Source organism: Miniopterus schreibersii (genome assembly GCF_964146895.1).
Source record: "Miniopterus schreibersii genome assembly, chromosome: 22".
Classification (NCBI taxonomy): domain Eukaryota; kingdom Metazoa; phylum Chordata; class Mammalia; order Chiroptera; family Miniopteridae; genus Miniopterus; species Miniopterus schreibersii.
In genome coordinates, this window is record NC_138124.1 from 14,566,682 (window position 1) to 14,586,877 (window position 20,196).

Sequence of the window (20,196 nt, forward strand, 5' to 3'; positions counted from 1 at the left end):
TAATCATGTTGGAGGGGGGCTGTCCCTGCCCCAAAGCCTGGTCCTCGGCTGTGCCTAGTGTTACTGCCTGGGGTGGGCCGGGGGAGGGGGCCCTGCTAGCTGCCCTGGCATGCAGGCTTGGGGGACCTCGCCCACCCTGCACCCCTCCCACGCCCCCTCGGGTGGGCGTGCCCGGCGAGGCCGGAGGCGCGTCGGCTGAAACGCAAATCAAAGCGCGGCCCCTCCCCGGCGCGCCCCCCGCGGCGCCCCGCGCGCCTCCTCTTTTGTCACAATGTTTTTCAATCCCCGAAGCAAACTGTCCAATTAGAGCCGGGGCCTCCGGCTTCCATCTTTGCCGACGTTTAATTAACATGCTCCTCTTGGCAGCTGCTGACAAGTTCCAGAAACAGGCTGTAAAGGGTTTTTGTCTTTACCCAGCATGGAAAATGACGGGTGTTCCCTGCGCGGGGAGCATGAATAGGTTGCATTTCAGCGCCTTTCTCCACCCCTCTCCTCCCGCGAGGGGCATGAAGGCCCGAGTGTGTGTGTGTGTGTGTGTGTGTGAATTGTGATGGGGGGGGGATTTGGAGGCAGGACAGGCCGTCTCCCCTTTCCATCACCCCTTCTTTCTCTGGAGTCTTTGCTCCTCAAAGGATCTGCATTCCCATCCCGGGATCTCTGCCCGTGCTGTCGCTTTGCCAGCCTTCTGGTAAACTCCTATTCAGCCTCCAAAACCCTACTCGCGTGACCCACTCTGGGAAGCCGCCTGGGCACTGAAGGCCTGTCTAGTTCAGGGTAGATACTGGGTGTCAGGTGGTCCCCCGGTTAGACTTCGAGTCCCCCGAGGGCAGGGACTGGGTGTTACTTTGCCCAGGGTGGTGGCAGGACTCATTAAGTGATGGGAAATCTAAACTGATTTGAAGCCTTCCTCTACTGTGGAGGGAAAGCGGGGCTGGCTTGGCAGGGAGGAAGACAGGCATGGTGGGGGAAGGAGATTGGCCCCAAAGAGTCCTTCCTGCCTACTCCCCTGCACCCCCTAGTGCCCTTGAAGCTTGGGGTGGGAGGTCAGGACTGGGGCAGGAGCCAGGTGTCTTGGGTCCTGTTCTGCCTCAAACCATTGCAGTGTCCGCACCCGTTTTACAAAGAACAGCTAGAATGTTTATTCACAGAGGCTGCCATCTGCATAAGGCACAGAGAGGTCTGGGGGACCAGGGAGCATGGGGCGTGCAGGCCGAGAGCCCAGCCGTTGGTGGCTGGCAGCCAAGTTGTCACCTAGGAGGCCTCGGGTCCACTTCCAGGCCCAGCCCCCGAGCCTGCCCGCTCTTCTTAGGATGAAGCCACTGAGACCCCCGGGGGCAGACCTCCTGCAGCCAGAGCCCGGCCTGGATGCCCACTCTGTCTGCTGGCCTCTTCCATTCTCAGGCAGGCCCCCTGGGATGGAGGGGGAGGGAGGGTGGCGGCACCCTGGGCTCTGCCAGCAGGCGGGGTGCTGCTCCCCTTGCCCCTGGGTACCCAGCTCGGCCGGCACTGGCTCCTTCTGGAGCACCGGGGCCGTCTGTGGAGCCTGCAGGGAGAGAGCCGAGAGCAGGGGCCGCCGTCAGGTCCTGCGGCAGCCCCGTCGGGCATCTTTCCCTCTGGGTAGGGTGAGCGTTAGAAGCAACCGGTCACGGCCTCACTTTTCTCTCTCCTTAAGCCCCAGTGTCCTCTCCTGCCACGTCATTCAGACTTTTGCCCCAGACACAGCTCTTTCCAAGCGCTGGCATCCTGGAGGTCAAACAGTGATGGTGAAAGTAATGACAATGACCCAGAAAGACCCCAGTTCCTCCACTCGCCAGCTGTGGAACCTTGAAACCCCAAACCTCTCTGAGCCGTAATTCCCTGACCTATTAAAGGAGGGACGTGCCCGGCCGGCGTGGCTCAGTGGTTGAGGGTCGACCTATGAACCAGGAGGTTGCAGGTTCGATTCCCTATCAGGACACATGCCCGGGTTGCAGGCTTCTCGATCCCCAGCAGGGGGCGTGCGGGAGGCAGCCCATCAATGACTCTCATCACGGATGTCTCTCTCTCTCCCTCTCCCTCCCTCTCTCTGAAATCAATAAAAAATATATTTTAAAAATAAATAAATAGAGCGAGGGAAGTAATTGCACCTGTTTTGTAGGGGTCTCTGGAGGGTTAGACGCAGGAGGCATGGTGCATTCCCAGAGGGGCAAGGAAATGTGAGTTGACAGAAGAGAGGAAGGAAGGAAGGGTCTTGCTCGAGTTGATCAACTGAACAGAGCTAGCCCTGTCCTCTCCACTTTTATAAATGAGACTCAGTCCCTGGGGAGAAGGGATCCTCAAAGTCACTCGCTCGATCAGTAAGCAGCAAAGCCAGGTCACCTTCCGTCTAATGCCCGTGTCTGTCTGCCCAGCACGCACGCGGTCTGACTCTGAGCGTCTCCCCCACCGACGCCAGGCAGGAGGGGTGGAAGCTCACCCCCCTCATTCCTTCATGCTTTCTGTTTGCCCCTTTGCTGGTGGTATCTGACTCCCAAGGCTGGCTGCCCCCCCATTGGGAGAACCTGCCCATGACCTCCCCCCCCCCACTGGCAAGCCATGCTCACGCTTACCTGCTTCGGACCTGCCTTGGGAGCTTTAAGGTTCTGGTGGTTTGAGGGTAGAGTCCTCAGGATGCGAGGCGTGGTTCTTCTCCTCCTCCGGCACCTGCAGAGAGAGGAGGTCACTCAGCTGGGAGGGCCCTGTCCTCTGTCCCCTGCCCCCTGCCTGGGGCTGGGCTGGTGTCCCTGGGCAAGTCGGGAGCCGCAAATGCTGTGTAGCGGGCGGCACCTAGTGGGCACCGTGCAGATCGCGCGCCTAGGAGCAGGGCAGTCCTTCAAACTGTGTCACCCGCCTGCTTCACGACCGCCACTGTCCAGGGTGCTGGGGCAATGCCAGGCCCAGGCAGAGCCCTTGCCCCACCAGAGGCAATGGGAGGGCATTCGGGTGTTGTAAACGCGCACAAGTGGCTGGTAACCCAGCCTGGGGGGATTCTGGTGCTGCTGAACCCACGTTTGAAAGGCGTGTAGTAAGTTGTGTGCCAGGTGAGAGGCAAGGGAGCAGGGTAAGCTCGCGGGGCTGCAGGCAGGTCCAAAAGTGGGGGGGGGGGAAGCGGGGGAGCAGTAGGCTGTGCTGAGTGGAGGGACTGAGGATCAGCCGGGCCTTGGCCTCAAGGCTTAGGTTTAATCCCAAAGGTTTGGCCTCACCCCCACCCTGTGGGAAGTCACCTTCCAGGTAAACCACCGAGAGGCAGGGGCGGGGAGGGGGGGACACAGACAGACAGACAAGGGACAGCCTGATGGTAGCTCGCTTCCTCCCGCACAGAATTATATTACTCAAAATGACGTGTTGCCGAAGGGCATAGAGCAGGGAAAAGGTGTGAACTCAGAATAAATTATACAGATCAAAACAGAACCTGGAGCGACCGTCTACGTAAGGGACTCACCTCCCAGTAAATGGCATCCTCAAAGCAGTTCTCATCAGCAGCTTGTCCCCAGATTGGTAATTTCAAAATGACTCCTAAAGAAAGTTGGAGGTGACAAGGGGTCAGGACCTACTTCCTCTCTGCCTGCCCAGCCCTTTCCCTCAGCTGGGACAGTCTCCAGTCCAAAGGCCTGGTAGGCAGAGAAAAGGGACCCCTGGTGGCCCCTGGCCCCGCCTTCTCCGCACCAGCCATTCCCACTTACCCACAATGACGCCGCCCACCAGAGCCATGGCCAGGGACACGAAGATGCCTGCGGCCTGGAAACAGCCCTGCAAGCTTGGGGACCAGTTACCGTTGAAACCTTCCACGTTAAAGGCATGGGCAAGCCTGGGGTGGAGACAAGGGGCAGGTCAGGGCCCCGCAGGAGGCCAAGTAGCCATTTGCTGCCACCCCACAAATGTGAGCGGGCACTAGTGTTTAACAAACCCTGGGCCTCAGCCTTGCCATCTGCAAAATGGGGGCGTCGGATACATCAGATGGCCTCAGATTCTTGTGAAAGGGCAGAGGATGGGGAGAGACTCCCATGAAAAAACAGTCCAGTTGGGGAAGGACCAGGTTGGAGACACAATCTTGGACCCCAGAGGAGCAGCGGGGAGGAGAGGGGAAGGAGGAAGGAGGGAACTCCCCCCCCCGCATCTCCTCCATACGTACCCTTCCTGTCCATAAATTTCACTGTTGGCGCAGGCCGCCGTCACGGCACCCACGATGCCGCCGATGATGCCCGGGATGCCATGCAGGTTATGGATGCCACACGTGTCCTGGATCCGTAGGTGGGACTCCAGGAATGGCTGGAGAGGGGAGATGGGTGCTGCTAAGACTGGGGTGTGGGGAGGCCAGGATTCTGGAAGCCCCAAGTAGAGAGACCCAGGATTCTCCAGCCCTTAGTCTGGGGCTTGGGGCCTCACCGTCAGGTACACAAAGCCCAGGGTGGAGACGATGCCGCAGATGAAGCCGACAATGAGCGAGCCGTAGGGCATGAGCATCATCTCGGCGGCGGTGCCCACGGCCACCCCTCCGGCCAGCGTGGCGTTCTGGATGTGCACCTGGGCAGGGCGGGCAGAGCAGGCGGGGAGTCAGGCCTCCCATGGAGGAGGGGCCTGGAGGCACTGACCCGGAGCCCACGTGGACCCGCGGTGCATGGGCCTGGAGCTGGGGCTGGCTCAGGGAGCCCCTCAGCGGGAGACTACAGAGGGCTCCAGCCCGGGCCAGTCGCCCCTGTGCTCTCTGCACACGTGCCATGCACACCAGCACTCGGGGCATTTTCCATGTGCACGGATCAGTGTACGTGTGTCCACGCTGGTGAGCCCTGTCGGCATATCCGCTCGTTGCCTTTATATCTGAGTGCCCTGTGTGTCGGGTTTGCGTGCCTGATGTTCAGCGCCCCAGGCTCATCTAGAACAACCTGCCTCATGGAATCTCCGAGCGTCTGGTTCTGGGCTCTGCTGAAAGCCAGCGATGCAATTGGGACAGATCATTTCTCACTGAGCCTCAGTTTTTTCACAGAGTTGCTGGCAGGGCATGGGGATTCGTGCCCACTGGGCACAGGCGGTCATAGCTGTGCCTCTCCCCAGGTCCCCGCTGCCTCCCCCCCCCCCCCCCGGCCCACTGCTCACCATGTCCAGCTTGCCCTTCTTGTGTAGGGCGCTGGACAGCGCCACCGCGGTCAGCACGCAGGCTGCCAGGGAGCAGTAGGTGTTGATGGCAGCTCGGTGCTGGGCATCTCCGTGACTGGACACGGCTGAGTTGAAGCTGGGCCAGTACATCCACAGGAAGAGGGTGCCTGGCAGGACCAAACAGGGTGGGGGGGCCCGGGAGAAGAGGTGTTAGATGGGTCCCTTAGCGCCAGAGATGTTAAAGGACTCCCATGCCCAGCCGTTTCCCGCCCCGGTTACTCCATTCGCACTGGGGCTCTTCCTTGAAGCCCTCCCGCCCCGCCTGGCTCACTCCCTCAGTCCCACTTACGCTCCCACCCGGCTCCCACAGCACCACCGGGGGGAGCCTTTGCCTCCACTGTAGGGAGGTTATCTGGTGGAGCTCCTCGAATGCAGAGCTAGGTTTTAAGAGACCAGAGTGAGTAGCTGATTTGTGTTTTCTGGAATGAATGGACGCAGGAAGTAGGGTGGCACACACTGCCCTAGCCCTGGAATGGGTACCACTGTGTCTGCCCCTGGGCATCCTAGGGAAAACAGAGGGTGGCCGACCAAGCATCAGGGATCCTGGAAGTTTCTCTGGGGAACCTCCCTCTGCCCTTCCCCCAAGGGGAACTGGGAGCCACCTACTGGACCGCCTGGGGATCAGTGTGAGTGTGACCATCGTGGTGGCCTGAGCTCCTCATGATGACCCTCACCCATCACGGTGGCCCTCGGTCGCCATGGTAGCCCTCAACCCTTATAGCAGCTCTCACCGATCATGGCAAAGAGGTCCGAGTGGTACACAGGACTCTGCCTCTGCTTGCTCTGGTACAGGTTGGGTCGGTAGAGGATCCAGGCCACTGTGAGCCCAAAGTAGGCACCGAATGTGTGGATGGTCATGGAGCCCCCCGCGTCCTTCACCTTAGGCACAAGGGGGCCTGTCAGGCTCTGACACCGTCTCTCCCCCCACCCTCCATGCTACACACAGACAGTGTCCAGCTGTGTCTGACTTTATGGGCTATGGAACGGAGCCTGGGGCCTCCGCAGACCAATCCGCTGGGAAGGGTTGAAAATGGGGATCCCCAAACCCAGGCTGTAAGCCTGTGGGCAAAATGCCAGGTCACCCTCACCCAGCAGATGGGATCGAGCCCAGGTGGGGAAACCCAGGCTTGCAGAGCTAGACCCCCCAGGGCAACCCCCATCTAGTTTGTCTCCCACTAGCTTCTACCATGTCTTAATTCCGGGGAGCTCTTCCCCTTCCCTCCGGTGTCCCCTCTGGGTGTCCCCTCATACATAGTACTCCTGCTCGACACCACCCATCCAGGCCGCGGTGACCCACATCCCTGCGTCCTGTCACACTCCTTGCCCTCCAGCTCCCAGCTAATGTCCCATGGCACCACGAGGGGGAGCCCCTTCCCCCCATCATCTTCTCCCCATTGCCCCCAAAGTCAGAGGTCTCAAGAAGTGACCTAGCAGGGCTGTCTGGGGAGTTAAACTAGACAGCTCGTATAAAGCATAGGACATGCAACAGGTGCCTGACTGATTTAGCTTTCCTCCCCTGTCCCCCCACATCCCTTCTCTTCAGCCCCCTCTTCCTCCCTCCACTCAGAACAATCTCTAGACGGGGGAAAATCAGCCAGAGCGGTAAACATGTCCTCGAAGGTCATGGAGCTAGTTGTTGACACAACTGGTGGGTGCGGCCTCTACTAGCTGTGTGACCTTGGGTGAGCCCCCTAACCCCTCTGAGTCTCAGCTTTCTCATCTGTCAAATGGGGGTGATAATTGTGCCTCCCCCAGAGGTAAGCGGCCTGAAGCATGCCCAATAAACCGCGCCCCCCTTAGAGATGAAGGGAGACACTGGGGTCCAGAAGGTTAAGAGACTTGCCAAGGTGGAGCTGAATCCAGGTGGCATGTCTCCCCAGCCCTTTCTCCATCCCCCTGCTGACCCCCCCAAGCGTCCCCTCCACCTTCACCCCCATTCTGATCCCTGCTCACCTCAAGCAGGCTCAGCAGGATGAACTCATTCACCGAGAAGAGGGTCACTTGGAAGAGAGTCATGATGAGCAGCTGGACAGGGCTGACTTTGCCCAAACTTGCCCCAAAGGCCACGCAGACGGAGCCCACACAGAAGTCCGCGTTGATGAGGCTGTGGGGAGACAGGTCCGGGAGGGGCCCATGGGCTGCGGTCTCTCAGGGCAGTTTCCATGGGTCAGGATGGAGGACCCAGTCCCAGCCCCTGGAAAGGAGACACTGAGGTGTCCCTGCAGCCTCGGACTTAGGGGGAGGGAGGCCCTTGTCCCGCACGCGGACCGCGTGGGCATGGCTGGACCTCCTGTCCTGGAGGCTCGCTGATGGGGGAGCGGAGGGTGTGGGCGGGGCGCCCGTGCTGTCCGTCACAGGCCCCGTGTCTCCTGGTTGGACGATGAAGAACGGGCTCCAAGCCCCAAAGCCCCAGCTCCGCCCTCGGGCCCGCCCCTTCGCTCGGACCCCGCCCCCTGGACTAAGCCCCGCCCCTCATCCAGGCCGGGCCCGCCCACCACTCAGGCCCCGCCCTAGGTCCCACCCCTCAGCCAGGCCCCGCCCCTGACCTGCCCTCACTCAAGACCCACCTGGACCCGCCCCCTCGTCCAGGAAACACCTTGGACCCGCCCCCTCTCCAGGGCCTGCCCCCAGGCCCCGCCCCTCAGTCAAACCTCCCGGGACCCGCCCCTTCGCTCAGGCCCCGCCCCTCACCCTGACCCCGCCCCTTTGTCCAGTCCGGGCCCCTCACCTGGGCTCAGACCCCGCCCCTCCGCCTGGCTCCACCCCTCACTCTGGCCCCACCTCCAGACCCGCCCCTCACTCTGGCCCCGCCCTTCATCCAGGCCCCGCCCCTGGCTCAGACCCCCCCGGCCCCGCCCCCACCTGGGCTCAGACCCCGCCCCTGGACACGCCCCTCCGCCAGGCCCCGCCCCGCGCTCACTTCTCCACGCCCACGAGAATGTAGCCGTCGTGGAAGGAGTGAAACCAGCCCTGCATGAGCAGCGCCCACTGGATGCCGAAGGCCGCCAGCAGGAAGTTGAAGCCCACGGAGCTGTAGCCATAGCGCTGCAGGAAGGTCATGAGGAAGCCGAAGCCCACGAAGATCATCACGTGCACGTCCTGGAAGCCTGCGGGGAGAGGGCAGCCAGGGGAGAGGGCGGCTCCCCGTCTCCACCTCCAGCCCGGGTGCAGGGCTCTGGGAACTGGGGCCGGGCTGTGGATTGCACCCCAGGTCCGGGGCCTTGCCCTCTCCGTCTGTTACTGCGGAGGCCTTGGGCTCACCTGGGCCAGGGGTCCCTGACCCCCCAAGCACACCTGGAGGAAGGAGGCCCGACTTCGCATCTCACCCCCACTCCCCGCAAGCGCAGCTCCCAGCCTCGCCGACAACCTGAATCCGGACCCCACTCCTGCATCTGCCGGGTGGACGACTCTGGACAGTGACTGACCACCCTTGGGCCTCGGCACCTTCTTCTGCAGTGCGTGCAAACGCTGCCCAGATTCCCTGCAGGCGTGTAGGTCAAGCACCTAGCAAAGCGACTGTCCCATCACAGGTGCTCAGGTGTCATTGTTTGTTGTAACTCCAATTCTGAGCTCTGAGCCAACTCCCCTGCCAACGCGCAGTGTGGCCTTGACAAGCCACTTCCCCCTCCATGGTAAAACTAAAGGGAGGGAGCCGGAGTGATCTCAGCTGTCCCCCCAGAACTAACATTGTGTGGTTCTCGGTTTCCGGAAAACAAAGAGCTTTGAGAAGGGAGGGAACCGGAGTGATCTCAGCTGTCCCCCCAGAACTAACATTGTGTGGTTCTCGGTTTCCGGAAGGCAAAGAGCTTTGAGAAGCAGAAAGTTACAAAAATACACAGCACGGCCGGGCAGATGTGGCTCAGTGGTTGAGCATCGGCCTACGAACCAGGCGATCGCGGTTCGATTCCCGGTCAGGGCACAGGCCCGGGTTGTGGGATGGATCCCCAGCAGGGGGCGAGCAGGAGGCAGCCGATCCATGACTCTCATCATTGATGTTTCTCTCTCTCTCCCTCTCCCTTCCTCTCTCTGAAATCAATTTTAAAAAAAATAAAAAGTACCCAGCCCTGAGCTCTGAGCATCTGTGTGGAGACCCGCGTGAGTTTACACCAACAGCAGGTCCGCTTGGGTGTCACAGCGGGTGTGGCTGATTCGTGTCTCACTGCGTTTCGTGGTTTATCACGTTTCCGACTGTTGTGGGGACACGGAGCTAATGCATGGGAGCAGCAAGCTTGGCAGTGGTTATTCTTGGGAAGGAATTCTGCTGGGTGACAGACTGGAGGAGGGGTGTGAAACAGAGGGAGGTGACACATTCAGACTGTAATTCCAGAAACAGGGAGGGGAGCTGGTGGGATGGCGGAGCTGTTGACAAACACAGGGACTCGGGAAGAGGTTGGGAGGGAGGTGCTGGGTCTAGAGCTGGCCCTGTGGGGGTTTGAGATGACCTGGGGCAGGAGTGGAGGGTGGGGGGCCAGCCGGGCTGCATGGGGGAGTGGAGGCGGGCTGTGCGGGTGGGAGCTGGGGTCTGAGGTGGGGCAGGCCTGCAAATCGAGCTGTGAGTCAGAGAGTAAAAACAATGAGGGGGAGTCAGAATGGGAGACCTGCCTGGGAGGTGGGAGGAACCCTGGGAAAAGGCAGACTCACAGAAGGCGGGAGGCCTTTGGAGGAGACGTCGGGTGTCAGCTATCTGGGGGCATGGAGCAACCATGGGGGCAGGAGCAAGGTTAAGAGGACTTGGGGGGGCACCCTGCTGGGGAAGTGTTTGCAGTTTCGGGGCTGCCTTGGTTCTCCCTGTAGCCTGAGAGCAGGAACAGGGAGCCCTCCCCTTCCCAGTGCCTCCCCCGCCTGTCCCCCTGTCGCCTGCCTTTCTCCCTGTCTCCGTGGGTACCCTCCCCTCTCTAGGGCTGTCTCTTCTCCCCCGCCCTCAGGCACACAGACACCAGCTCTCCCCCTGCCTTGGGCACCTCCCCAATTCATTCTCTTGCTCCCTTTATCTCCTAAACTGGTCCTAAAGTATAACCAACATGTACCAGTTTATTAATTTATGTTTCATAAAGTTTGCTGCTACCTAAATTGGTTTAAAATATATGTATATATATATATATATATATATATATATATATATATATATATATATATGTTTTTACTGATTTCAGAGAGAGGAAGAGAGAGAAATAGAAACATCCATGATGAGTCATGGATCGGCTGTCTCCTGCACTTCTCCTACTGGGTGGGGATGGAGCCTGAAACCTCGGCATGTCCCCTGACCGGGAATCGAACCGTGACCTCCTGGATCATAGGGAATCGAACCGTGACCTCCTGGATCATAGGGAATCGAACCGTGACCTCCTGGATCATAGGTTGACGCTCAACCACTGAGCCATGCCAGCCGGGCCTCAAATGCTTTTAATAGTAATGGTGTGAAGGTCCAGACTGTACGACCTTCAAGGACACAACCTCTCTGATGTGCTGTGTCTTTGCCCGTGAAATGGGGAGTAGTGACCGAGCTCAGGTAGCACTGACCTTGCTCACCAGGCATGGGCCTGGCTCTTCAGCAACTGCTCGTTCCTATTAGCTACTGTTTTTCTTTTTCTCTTTCAGGACTGACCAGATTTGTTTGCTGAAGGTCAGCGGAAGTTGGTAAGACACGCCCTCCCTTCCCTCTCTTTCCCCAGCCTGGGGTGACTGGAGCGGCCCAGCCCAGAACCCACTCTGTCAACCTGCGGGCCCTGATGGGGCCGGGTGGCACGCTGGCTGCCATCCTGAGAGCTGCCAAAGGGGGCACCAGAACACAGCTCTTGTCACTCCCACCATCCCCGCCCATTCCTAGCTCACTTTCCTCCCAGGATAATCCTCAGAAATCTCCAGAGTCTGAAGACAAAGTTTCCCACGCGGGTGGGCTGGGGAGGGTCCTTCCCTGCTGCTTCATGGGCACAGCCCAGCCTAAACTGTTTCCTTGGAGGACTGCTAGCCAAGGCTCTGTGCCCATCTCTCCCACAGCTCGGAGCCGTTCCCAGAACCAAGCCATCCCTGCAAAATCTCTTGGGGACATGGTCAGGCCTGGCAAAAGCAGGTAGGCTGTGGGGGAGGGGAGAGCATGGCTCCATCCCTGCAGGTGGCACTGACCAGCTGAGAACCTTGGGCAAATCTCTTACTTCCCTTCCATGCACCACAACCTAGAAACAAATAAATGGCATGCCCGGCAGCATTTACAATGCAAAAAGCCCTTGTAAGTGGAGACGGCCCAAAGGAAGTGAAATGCTAGAAGAGTTGAAACTAATATCCAGGGAGATATGCCTTGGTCACTACATCTCTAAAGAGATGCTGAGCCTCCGCTTAAATACCTTCAGCGACGACGGAGCACTCACTCCCTTACGAGGAAAACTCGATACCGGCGTTTACTGTCCCCTCACTTCGTGCCATGAGATGTGCCCTGCCAGGCACCTGCCACCTCGCATCTTCCTAGAGAGCCTGCGCTTCAGATAACATCCCCGCTTCACAGATGAGCATACTGAGGCTCAGACTGGTTAAGGAGCTGGCTCACTCCAGTTAGTGATGGACTTTAATTCCAAAGTCCAGGTTACACTGCCCTCTGCTGGTGGGAAAGCTTGACCGGGGGGCTCAGTTTGCCCAGCTCCTGAGTCCTAGGGCGACAGCCTTCAGTTTTGTGCCCTTGGGTTGGTTTTCCAGTGAGCGTTCCATGCCCAGCACCGTCTCCCCCCAGCCTCACCCGTCCCCGGGGAAGGGAGGGAGGTCCAATTTGTTATTCTCATTCCGCGGGTGAGGACAGAGTTTCCACACGGGTGACATTTGCCTAAAGCCACCCCACCCGGAGGATGGCAGAGCCATGACATGCTCTTTACCGCAGCATTTGGACACCTGAGAATCTGGGGGTGCTCCTGCTCCCTCCCCCAGCCTGAGAAGGTGGCGCCAAGGTCCCACACACACCTCTGCCCCTGCGGGGGGACTGGCAGGCCAGCGGGCCATCCCCGCGGCCCTTGACAAGGACAGCATGGCATAGCTGGACAAGGGAGCCAGGGTCACCGGCGGGCTGGTGACTAAAGATGGGTCTTTGGAGGACATCACGCAGGAAGGGCTCCGGGACAGGGGGGCTGGGGGTCTCTGATGGCACCTGATGGGCTCACCCAGGGGAGGTTTCCTCTGGGGCGGGGAAAGGGAGTTTGTGGGCACCTGGCCATTTCTGCAGCGTGATTCCCCAGACACTGGCGAGTGCCTGAGCGGGGCAGGGCAGAGGCTGTGGGTGGCATCTCCACCTCCCTGGCTCGCCCTGAGCCCTGGGCCAAGTCGAGGGGACCGGCCGGGATGGGCCGCGGGTGGGCCTGCGGGGTGGGCGGCGGGACTTACTGGGGTAGCGATAGTAGAACTCATTGTCCAGGTCGCTGGAGAGGTTCCTGCGCTTCAGATCCTCGGCCCAGTGGGGGTCGGCGTCGGGCTGGTAGCGCACGAACACGCCGAAGAGGACCACCATGGCCACCTGCAGGAGCAGGCAGGCCAGCGGCAGGCGCCAGCGCAGGTTGGTGTTCCAGGCCATGCCTCGGGGGCCGCGGGGCTGCGGGGCTGGGGCGGGGCGCGCTGCGGCCGCGATCCCGCGCTCCCCGGCCGACGGCCTTATAAGACCCGGGCAGGGGCGGGGCGGCGGGCGGCGGGCGCGGAGAGGCTGAGCCGGGTGCGCCCGAGCGCGCGCGCGCGCGCCCTACCGGCCGGGGGGGGACCCGCAGCCCGGCTCCCTCTCCATCCAGGCGCCCCCCACCTCGTCCTGCGCCCCCAACCCCCCCCCCAGGCGCCGGCTTTGGGAAAGGGGTTGGCAACCAGAGCGGGGCAGTGAGTGGGTGGGTGGGTGGGGGCCAAGGCGCGCGGACCTGGGCGCAGGGACCTCCCACCGGAATCCACAGCAAAAAGCAAAAAAACCGAAGCAGTTTCATAAATCATCATCATCATCATCGTCGTCACTATCACGACGATGTCACCCTTGTTTTTTCTGGTTACACAATTCACACGGGGAGGGGAGGGGAGGGGAGGGGAGGGGAGGGGAGGGGAGGGGAGGGGAGGGGAGGGGAGGGGAGGGGAGGGGAGGGGAGGGGGTCCATGCAACACCAGGGGAGCCTGGGGACCTGCCCCAGACCAGAGAGGAGGCGTCTGTCTCCATGCGGGGGGGTACCCAGGTTGCTTCCCCGAACAGGGGGAGGGTGTCAGTGGGAAATGGGGTGAAATCCAAACAAAAGCTGAAGTTCAGTTGGTAGTGATGTGCCCACCACCTGGGTTTCTCAGTTGTGACTGGCACAGGCCGGTTATGTTAACAGTAGAGGAAACTGGGTGTATGTATGTGTGTGTGTGTAGGGGGGGATAGTAGAGTCCCTATACTATCTTTGCAACTCTACTATCTTTGCAACTTTTCCATAAACCTAAAATTATCCCCAGAGATAAGGGTATCAAGGGAAAATTGCATAAAAGATTTTAAGAAGCTTTTAATAAGAGTTTTGCGTGAGTTCCTTGAGCTGTGATCCAGAATTAGCTAGTGGTGAATGTGTATGATTTTTTTTTTTTTTTAATGTTTCTATTGAATGGAGAGAGAGAGGAAGGGAGAGGGAGAGGGAGAGAAACATCAATGATGAGAGTCATGGATCGGCTGGCTCCTGCTGGGGATCGAGCCCGAAACCCCGAGCGTGTGCCCTGACCGGGAATCTCCTGGATCCTAGTTCGATGCTCAATGGCTGAGCTACGCTGGCCAGGCTGTGGCTGGACTCTTTAAATATAGTCTAATGGTCAACAACCTTTGCAAGGTGGATATTGGTGCCCATCCTACAGATGAAGAAACTGAGTTCTCAGAGGCCAGGGATGTCCAGTGCTGGGCTGTCCAATCTCACTACACCGTGCGTGGCCCCTTCACGGGGAGCCAGGAGGAAGGTCTGACTTCAGGTTCGTGCACGTTCGTCCAGAGAAAGACACCTAAGTGCACAGTGAGGGGAGCGAATGGAGGGCAGGGAGGGAAGGGCTGCGACCTTTGGGGATGAAGCGGGTGGTGGCACACAGGCCTCTGGAGTCACCCATTCCCATGGGGGCCAGGAGCTCCCAGAGGATGGGGTGATGTCTGATTTATAACTCTCTCCCCTGCCCACTGCACAGTGCAGGCGAGGAGCAGGCAGTTAGGGCGGGTTTGGGTAGGATGAAGGAAGGGGTGAGTGGTGTTCTTTGAGCACCTACTATGTGCCAGGCACTGTTCTGGGTGCTGGGATGTACCAGTGAGCAAAAAAAGGCAAAATGCCTGTCCTCGTGGAATTTGCGTTTGTTTGAGGCAGAAGGAAGGTGACAAAAAGCAAGCAAGTGGGTAAGTTAAGTTTGTAGTATTTTAGAGGGTGACAATTACCAAAAGAAAAAATGATCCCCCCGCCCCAGCTTGTTCTATACAGGAGAAGCCTTAAGTAATTTCTCTCGTGGTGAATGCAGAAGCTAGCACTTTCCTAGGTAGTTGAGAGCTTGGGGGGCACTGGGTGATCAGGGTGGGCTTCACGGAGGAGGTGAGCTGACCTAGGATTTGCAGAGCGGTTAAGAGGTAGACCTTTCCCTTCTGCCCTCTGGCTTTTCTGGTGTCATCCAGCTACCACTAGAGGATTCTAGGTCACCTCTCCAGCCCAGCTGCATAATTCTGCTGAACATTAGAAGGCAGGAACTCTGGGTTTGTACTCTGAGACCAGGGTTCAAGAAACCGGTTACCCAGGTTGACAGGGCTGGGCAGGGATTTCCCCCAGAAGCCAGCCATTTCCTCCCAAGCGTGGGTGCCTGGATGAGCAGAGATGACAGAGAAGGTGACTGGGACAGGGTGGTTCTTGCCCTCTCCAGGGGGCAGAGGCAGGGTACCGCAGACATATTGGAAGGCAAGGGGGTGGGGGTGGGGTGCTGTGGGTTGAGAGTCAAGGTGATTCAAATTGTCCTGCTGTGAGGCGGGCTCTCCCTGCTCCAGGCCTGGTGGCCACAGCGAGGGAGGCGTGCAGGGGCAGAGCCCGCGCCCTCCTTCCCTCTGCCCATCCCTCTTGGCAGATCACCATCAGCACACTCGGCCTCCTTGGCTGCCACCCCGTGGGCAGCCTGAGGTTGTGACAAGGTCACTAGGCGAGGGCTCAGAAGCTCCTGGGGCTGGTCCCAGGTCTGCAGATTTGGTCAGAACGCAGAACCTCTGCAGGCTTTATTCCTTCTGCCTGCAAATGACCATCTCTGGTGGGCCCTGCCCACTGCCCTGACCCGGCCGAGAGGCTCCAAGGACAACACAGAGCCTGGTATGTAGCACCTGGGCACCGAGGTTCGCAGGGGCCGGGGTTCGAGTCCCAGCTTTGCTGCTTCCCAGCTGGGCGACCTTGGGCATGCTGCTTAATGTCTCTGGGCCTCCATTCCCCATTCAGACCATGGGGTGACGTAGCATCTGCCCCCCGGGAGGGGGGTGAGAACTAGATGACGCTAAGGCAGCTCACGGATGTCGCCGTGGGAATGGGTGACTCCACCGGTCTCGCTTCCCGGGTAGCTCGGATGTGCACGCGGAAATGAAAGACGGAAATGAATGAATGGGAAAGTCTTTTTGTAAAGTGCCAGGAGTGTAACTGGGGTTGTTTCCATGATGTACAGGAATTTTCAACAGGTGTGTCACAAGAATTTTTAAGCCATGCAATAATACCTGACTCTCTTAGTCAGAGGCACTGACCTCTTTTTTTCCAGAGACTGTCAAATAAAAAAGTGTCAACAGCCAACACCACAATAGCTGTACGGTGTGAAATGAATCCAAATTATACCTTTTTTTTTTTTTTTTTTTTTGGTGAGATTGACAAAAAAATGGAATCTATTTTTTGGTAATTAGTTTATGTGCTATGAGATGAAAAGGTTGAAAATCGCTGATGTAGACAATGGCACTCTTTTTTTTTTTTTTTTTCCAATCCTTACCTGAGGACATTTTTTCCATTGGTTTTTAGAGAGAGTGGAAGGGAGGGAGGGAGAGGGAGAGAGAGAGATATCAATTAATTGCCTCCCACACATGCCCCGACTGGGGCCAGGGATCCAACCTGCAATCAAGGAATATGCCCTTGACCTGGAATCGAACCTGAGACTCCGGTGCTAGGACTGGCTCTCTAACCGCTGAGCCACACTGGCCAGGGCGACAATGGCATTTTTAAGGTAGAGCTCAGGAGTAGAGCCCCAGGCCCTCCCCAGGACCTGTGTGGCTGGCCTGTGGGGTGAGGGGAGAGGACACAGGTCTCTAGGGCAGCTCATGCCCACCCCAGTGGGAACCAGGAGGCTTAGTAATACCTTGGTGAGTTCCAGCCATGAGCTGTGTGAACATTTTCCCTGATCCTGCGAGACTGACATCCGCATCCCAGCGAGCGTGACAAGTGGAAACGCAGTTGCAGGTTATGATGTTATGTGTCCCAAACATCACCCAGCGAGTAAGTGCAGATTAAAGGGGGAGAGAGGGAGAAGGTAGGGTGATGGGCGGTGACACCAGCTGAGGGCCCCCGTGCACTGCGGACACAGAGTGCAGGTCCTGGAGGAAGAACTAGCAGAATGTGGGGTCTCCAGGGGCCATGGATTCAAAGCTGCTAGGGAGCCCCGCCAGGGTGGCTCAGCGGTTGAGCATCGACCTATGAACCAGGAGATCTCGGTTCAATTCCCAGTCAGGGTACAGGCCCCGGTTGCAGGCTCCTCGATCCCCAGCAGGGGGCGAGCAGGAGGCAGCTGATCCATGACTCTCATCATTGATGTTTCTCTCTCTCTCTTTTCTCCCTTCCTCTCTTTGAAATCAATAAAAATATATTTTAAAAAAAAAAAAGCTGCTAGGGAAGGAACAGTGCCCTCACCAACCTATGGAGACCCCAGGGACCCACGTCTCACATTCATTAACCCCCCACTAGAAGGGGCCCGTCTGATCCAGCCCCTCCCATTGAGACGACACGCCTGCAGCGGAGAGGACGCGCCAGAGGCCCCCAGTGTGGGCACCAGTTGAGACAGGAGTTCATGCTCTCGCCTCCTAGACCAGCTCTCGCTCAGAGTCACCTTCCTTTGGTTCTGGGGATCAAACCTGGGCTATAACCAGAGTGACCCTTTAATGTACCATCCAGGCCAGAGTGAGAGGGGGCATTATTAATAATTACACCAGGACAGCAGGTGCAAACAGGACTGCCCTGGGCTAATGGGACATATGGTCACTCTAGCATGACAGCTGAATGCCACCCACCTGCCCCCTGGGAAAGCCTCTCGGTGGCGGAAGGGACCTGAGAACCTGTCAGCACCCTCCAGACCCAGCGAGGGGCCAGAGGACCAAGCAGCCTTGCGGGTCCAGCCTCCCCGGGGGTTTTCAGGGTGCCCAGAACCGGCTGCTCTGTACCTGGCCTCCCTCCCTCCCCACCTGGAGCTGTATGCACACAAACAGAGGCCCAAGTGTATTGTCCCAACCTGTCAGAGGACACGTGTCCAGCCCAGCCCGGCAGAGCTCCGGTTTTGGGTGCTTCCCTCTGGGTGGTAACCACTGAACCGAAGCTGTCCCCAGCACAGAGCTGTGACACGGGCCTGCTGTGGGCCACAGGGCAGTGGGTCTCTCTGGCCCGGTAGCCAGGTCCTAGTAGAAACTTCTAGGGTGCAAGGAGCACACCTGGGGCCTGGGGGATTAGCTGTGCCATTTGCTCCCCCCTCTCACACGTCTGCCCTCCCCCTGATAGCCAGGAGCTCCTTGGACTTCACTGTGCATGGGTGCCCCGGGGATCTTGTTAAACTGCAAATTCAGCTTCTGCAGGCCTGGAGAGGGGCCCCCGGTCTGCCTCTCTGACAGGTCCCAGGCAACACCCAGTGGCCACTTTGACTCACCTGTCCTCATGGCTGTCCTCAGAGAGGCCTTCCCTGAGCACCACCCAAAGGAAACTCATTGCCCTCCCAGCACCCTGCTCACATCTTTCAGGGCGGTCACCGTAACTTGTCACTGGCTTCTTCTGAGTTTGCTACCGACAGTGGGGGATGTTACAGTCCGCCCCCAACTGAGTTTTTCAGAGAGAATGGGAGGGGGAGAGAGAGCGAGAGAAACCTCGATGCGAGAGAGACATCGATTGGTTGCCTCCTGCATGAGCCCCCGACCGAGGTACGTGCCCTTGGCCGGAATCGAACCCGGGACCCTCCAGTCTGAGAGCCGATGCTCTAACCACTGAGCGAAACGGGCCAGGGTGTAGTTACACTTGTTCATGCTTTCACTGGTTGATTCCTGTATGTGCCCTGACCGGAGATTGAACCCACAACCTTGGTTTTTTTCGGGACAAACACTCTAACCAACTCAGCGTCTTGGCCAGGGCCAAGACACCCCATTTTCAAAAGCTCCATTGTTCTGTGCCCTGTCAAAACCGAACCCGGGGATCCCTCCCCCCTCCTGCTCCCGCCTCTGCCCTCCTCCTGTCTCCCCAGGTATTGGTTTCATCTCGATCTCCTCTCCCCACTCTTGGCCGAACTGTCGCTGGGATCCCTTCCTGGCTGGGGACAGGGTTGCCAGTGTTTTTAATATTTACGTATATGCCTGTCACAAACCCAACACTGCAGTGCAGGGTACATATGTAGTCACACGCTCCTAGAAGGAAAGGATGACCTTAGAGAGTATCTGGTCCGGTCACGCCCTTTCCGGTTGAGGAAACTGAAGCCTGGAAAGATGACTTGACTAGGCCAAGGTTCTCGAATGAGCCTGGGACCAAACCCTCCTCTTCTGGCCTGAAGCCCGTGGTCCTTCCCTCTCCCCATTTCCCTCTGACTTGGTCCCCCCCCCCCACCCCCCCCACCCCCGGCGTGGAAAGTGGCCTGGTAGCCAGGCAAGGACCTGGTTCTTTAAAACCTGCCCCCATGCCCAGGCAAGGCAGAAGGGGGCCTGTGCAGTGAGCAAGCACTGGAACCAACCCTCTGGAGGTCACCTTGGGGGTGGGGGGGGTGGCAACAGAGATCGATGGCCCTAGATAAGGGAGATCTGCGAGGGAGGGGAGGCAGCCAATTGAGACGATCGCTGGGGAGAGCAGCCAGCCTTGTTCCCAACCACCCACCCACCTGAGGGGGGTAGAGAGAGGAGGGTGAGTGGGGTGGGAGGGAAGGGGAAGGCAGGGGGCAGGGACCAGCAAATAAGGAGCCCCCTTCCCACAGCAGGACAACCCCCCCCCCCCCCAGCTGACAGAGGAAGATCACAGTGAAGGTGACCACGTGAAATCACAGTGCTTCCCGGTCCTGGCTCCCTCCCCACTGCCCCCCTGAATTACACCACTGCCTTCCCAAGATGCCTGGTGGCCAAGCTGGGCCACATCCTGCCATTTACTGCAGTAATTCTGAGACTTGAGCGTGTGAGATTTTGATTCCGATTTGGCAGGTGTGAGGTGGGGCCTGATGTTCTGCATTTATCACGATTTCAGGCTGTGCCCATGCTGCTGGTCCGAGGACCACATTCGGGGCGGCATCATCTGGGAAACCATATATGGAGCCCCTGAGATATGCCAGGGACCATGCTAGCTAGTTTCTGTACCTTTCCCAGCGTCATCGTGACAACAGCCCTCTGAAATGGAACTTACATTTCGTATTTTTTGGCATAGGGAGGAACTGAGAGTCAGGGAGATGGGTTCTCCTTCACACCTGGTTAAGTAGCAGAGCTGAGCTTTGAACTTGGAGCTGGGTCTGTTTGACCCTACAGCTCATACTGGGCCTCCTGGTCAGAGGGGCTGCTATGGACTGAATTGTGTCCCTCTTCAGCCCCAAATTCATATATTGAAGCCCTAACTCTCTGTAGCTGTATTTGGAGTAAGGAAGTAATTAAAGTTAAGTGAGGTAATAAGGGTGGCTCCCTGATCCAGTACTATTAGTGTCCCTATAAGAGGAGACATCAGAGAGTTCTGTCTGTCTGTCATGGGGCTCTGCAAAGATTTGGGGGTGAGCCAAATATTCTTGATCTTAAAAGAAACACTTTTTATTATGAAAAACTTCAAACGTACAGTCCATACAGCAGAATCAGGTTCTTTG

General features: G+C 58.4%; 1 protein-coding gene across 5 annotated transcripts; it reads right to left on the bottom strand.

Annotated features, from left to right (window-relative positions):
* Positions 1-305: 305 nt before the first annotated feature.
* RHCG (Rh family C glycoprotein) lies at positions 306-12,813 on the bottom strand. Of its 5 annotated transcripts, XR_013997924.1 has the most exons (12): positions 12,535-12,771; positions 8,093-8,279; positions 7,126-7,276; positions 5,904-6,051; positions 5,113-5,279; positions 4,405-4,542; positions 4,151-4,287; positions 3,702-3,826; positions 3,461-3,534; positions 2,589-2,682; positions 1,656-1,743; positions 1,118-1,543 (listed from the first exon to the last, which is right to left on the bottom strand). XR_013997924.1 is itself a non-coding variant. In XM_081124497.1 (11 exons), the coding sequence occupies exons 1-10, from the start codon at positions 12,719-12,721 to the stop codon at positions 2,614-2,616; spliced, it is 1,383 nt and encodes a 460-aa protein (XP_080980623.1). In that variant the 5' UTR covers positions 12,722-12,771; the 3' UTR covers positions 306-1,743; positions 2,589-2,613. The 5 variants fall into 5 exon arrangements, 4 of the variants coding, with proteins under 4 accessions (XP_080980623.1, XP_080980625.1, XP_080980624.1 ...); XM_081124497.1 differs by having other exon boundaries at positions 306-1,743; XM_081124499.1 differs by lacking the exon at positions 12,535-12,771 and adding an exon at positions 11,514-11,682 and having other exon boundaries at positions 307-1,743.
* Between the last annotated feature and the right edge of the window lie 7,383 nt (positions 12,814-20,196).

Excerpts from the sequence above, each read along its gene's own strand:
- RHCG (XM_081124497.1), bottom strand. The coding sequence starts at position 12,721 with ATGGCCTGGAACACCAACCTGCGCTGGCGCCTGCCGCTGGCCTGCCTG. Across the intron at positions 6,052-7,125 it reads TCCTGCTGAGCCTGCTTGAG|GTGAAGGACGCGGGGGGCTC; the intron begins GTGAGCAGGGAT and ends CTTGTGCCTAAG. Across the intron at positions 4,543-5,112 it reads AGAAGGGCAAGCTGGACATG|GTGCACATCCAGAACGCCAC; the intron begins GTGAGCAGTGGG and ends CGCCCTGCCCAG.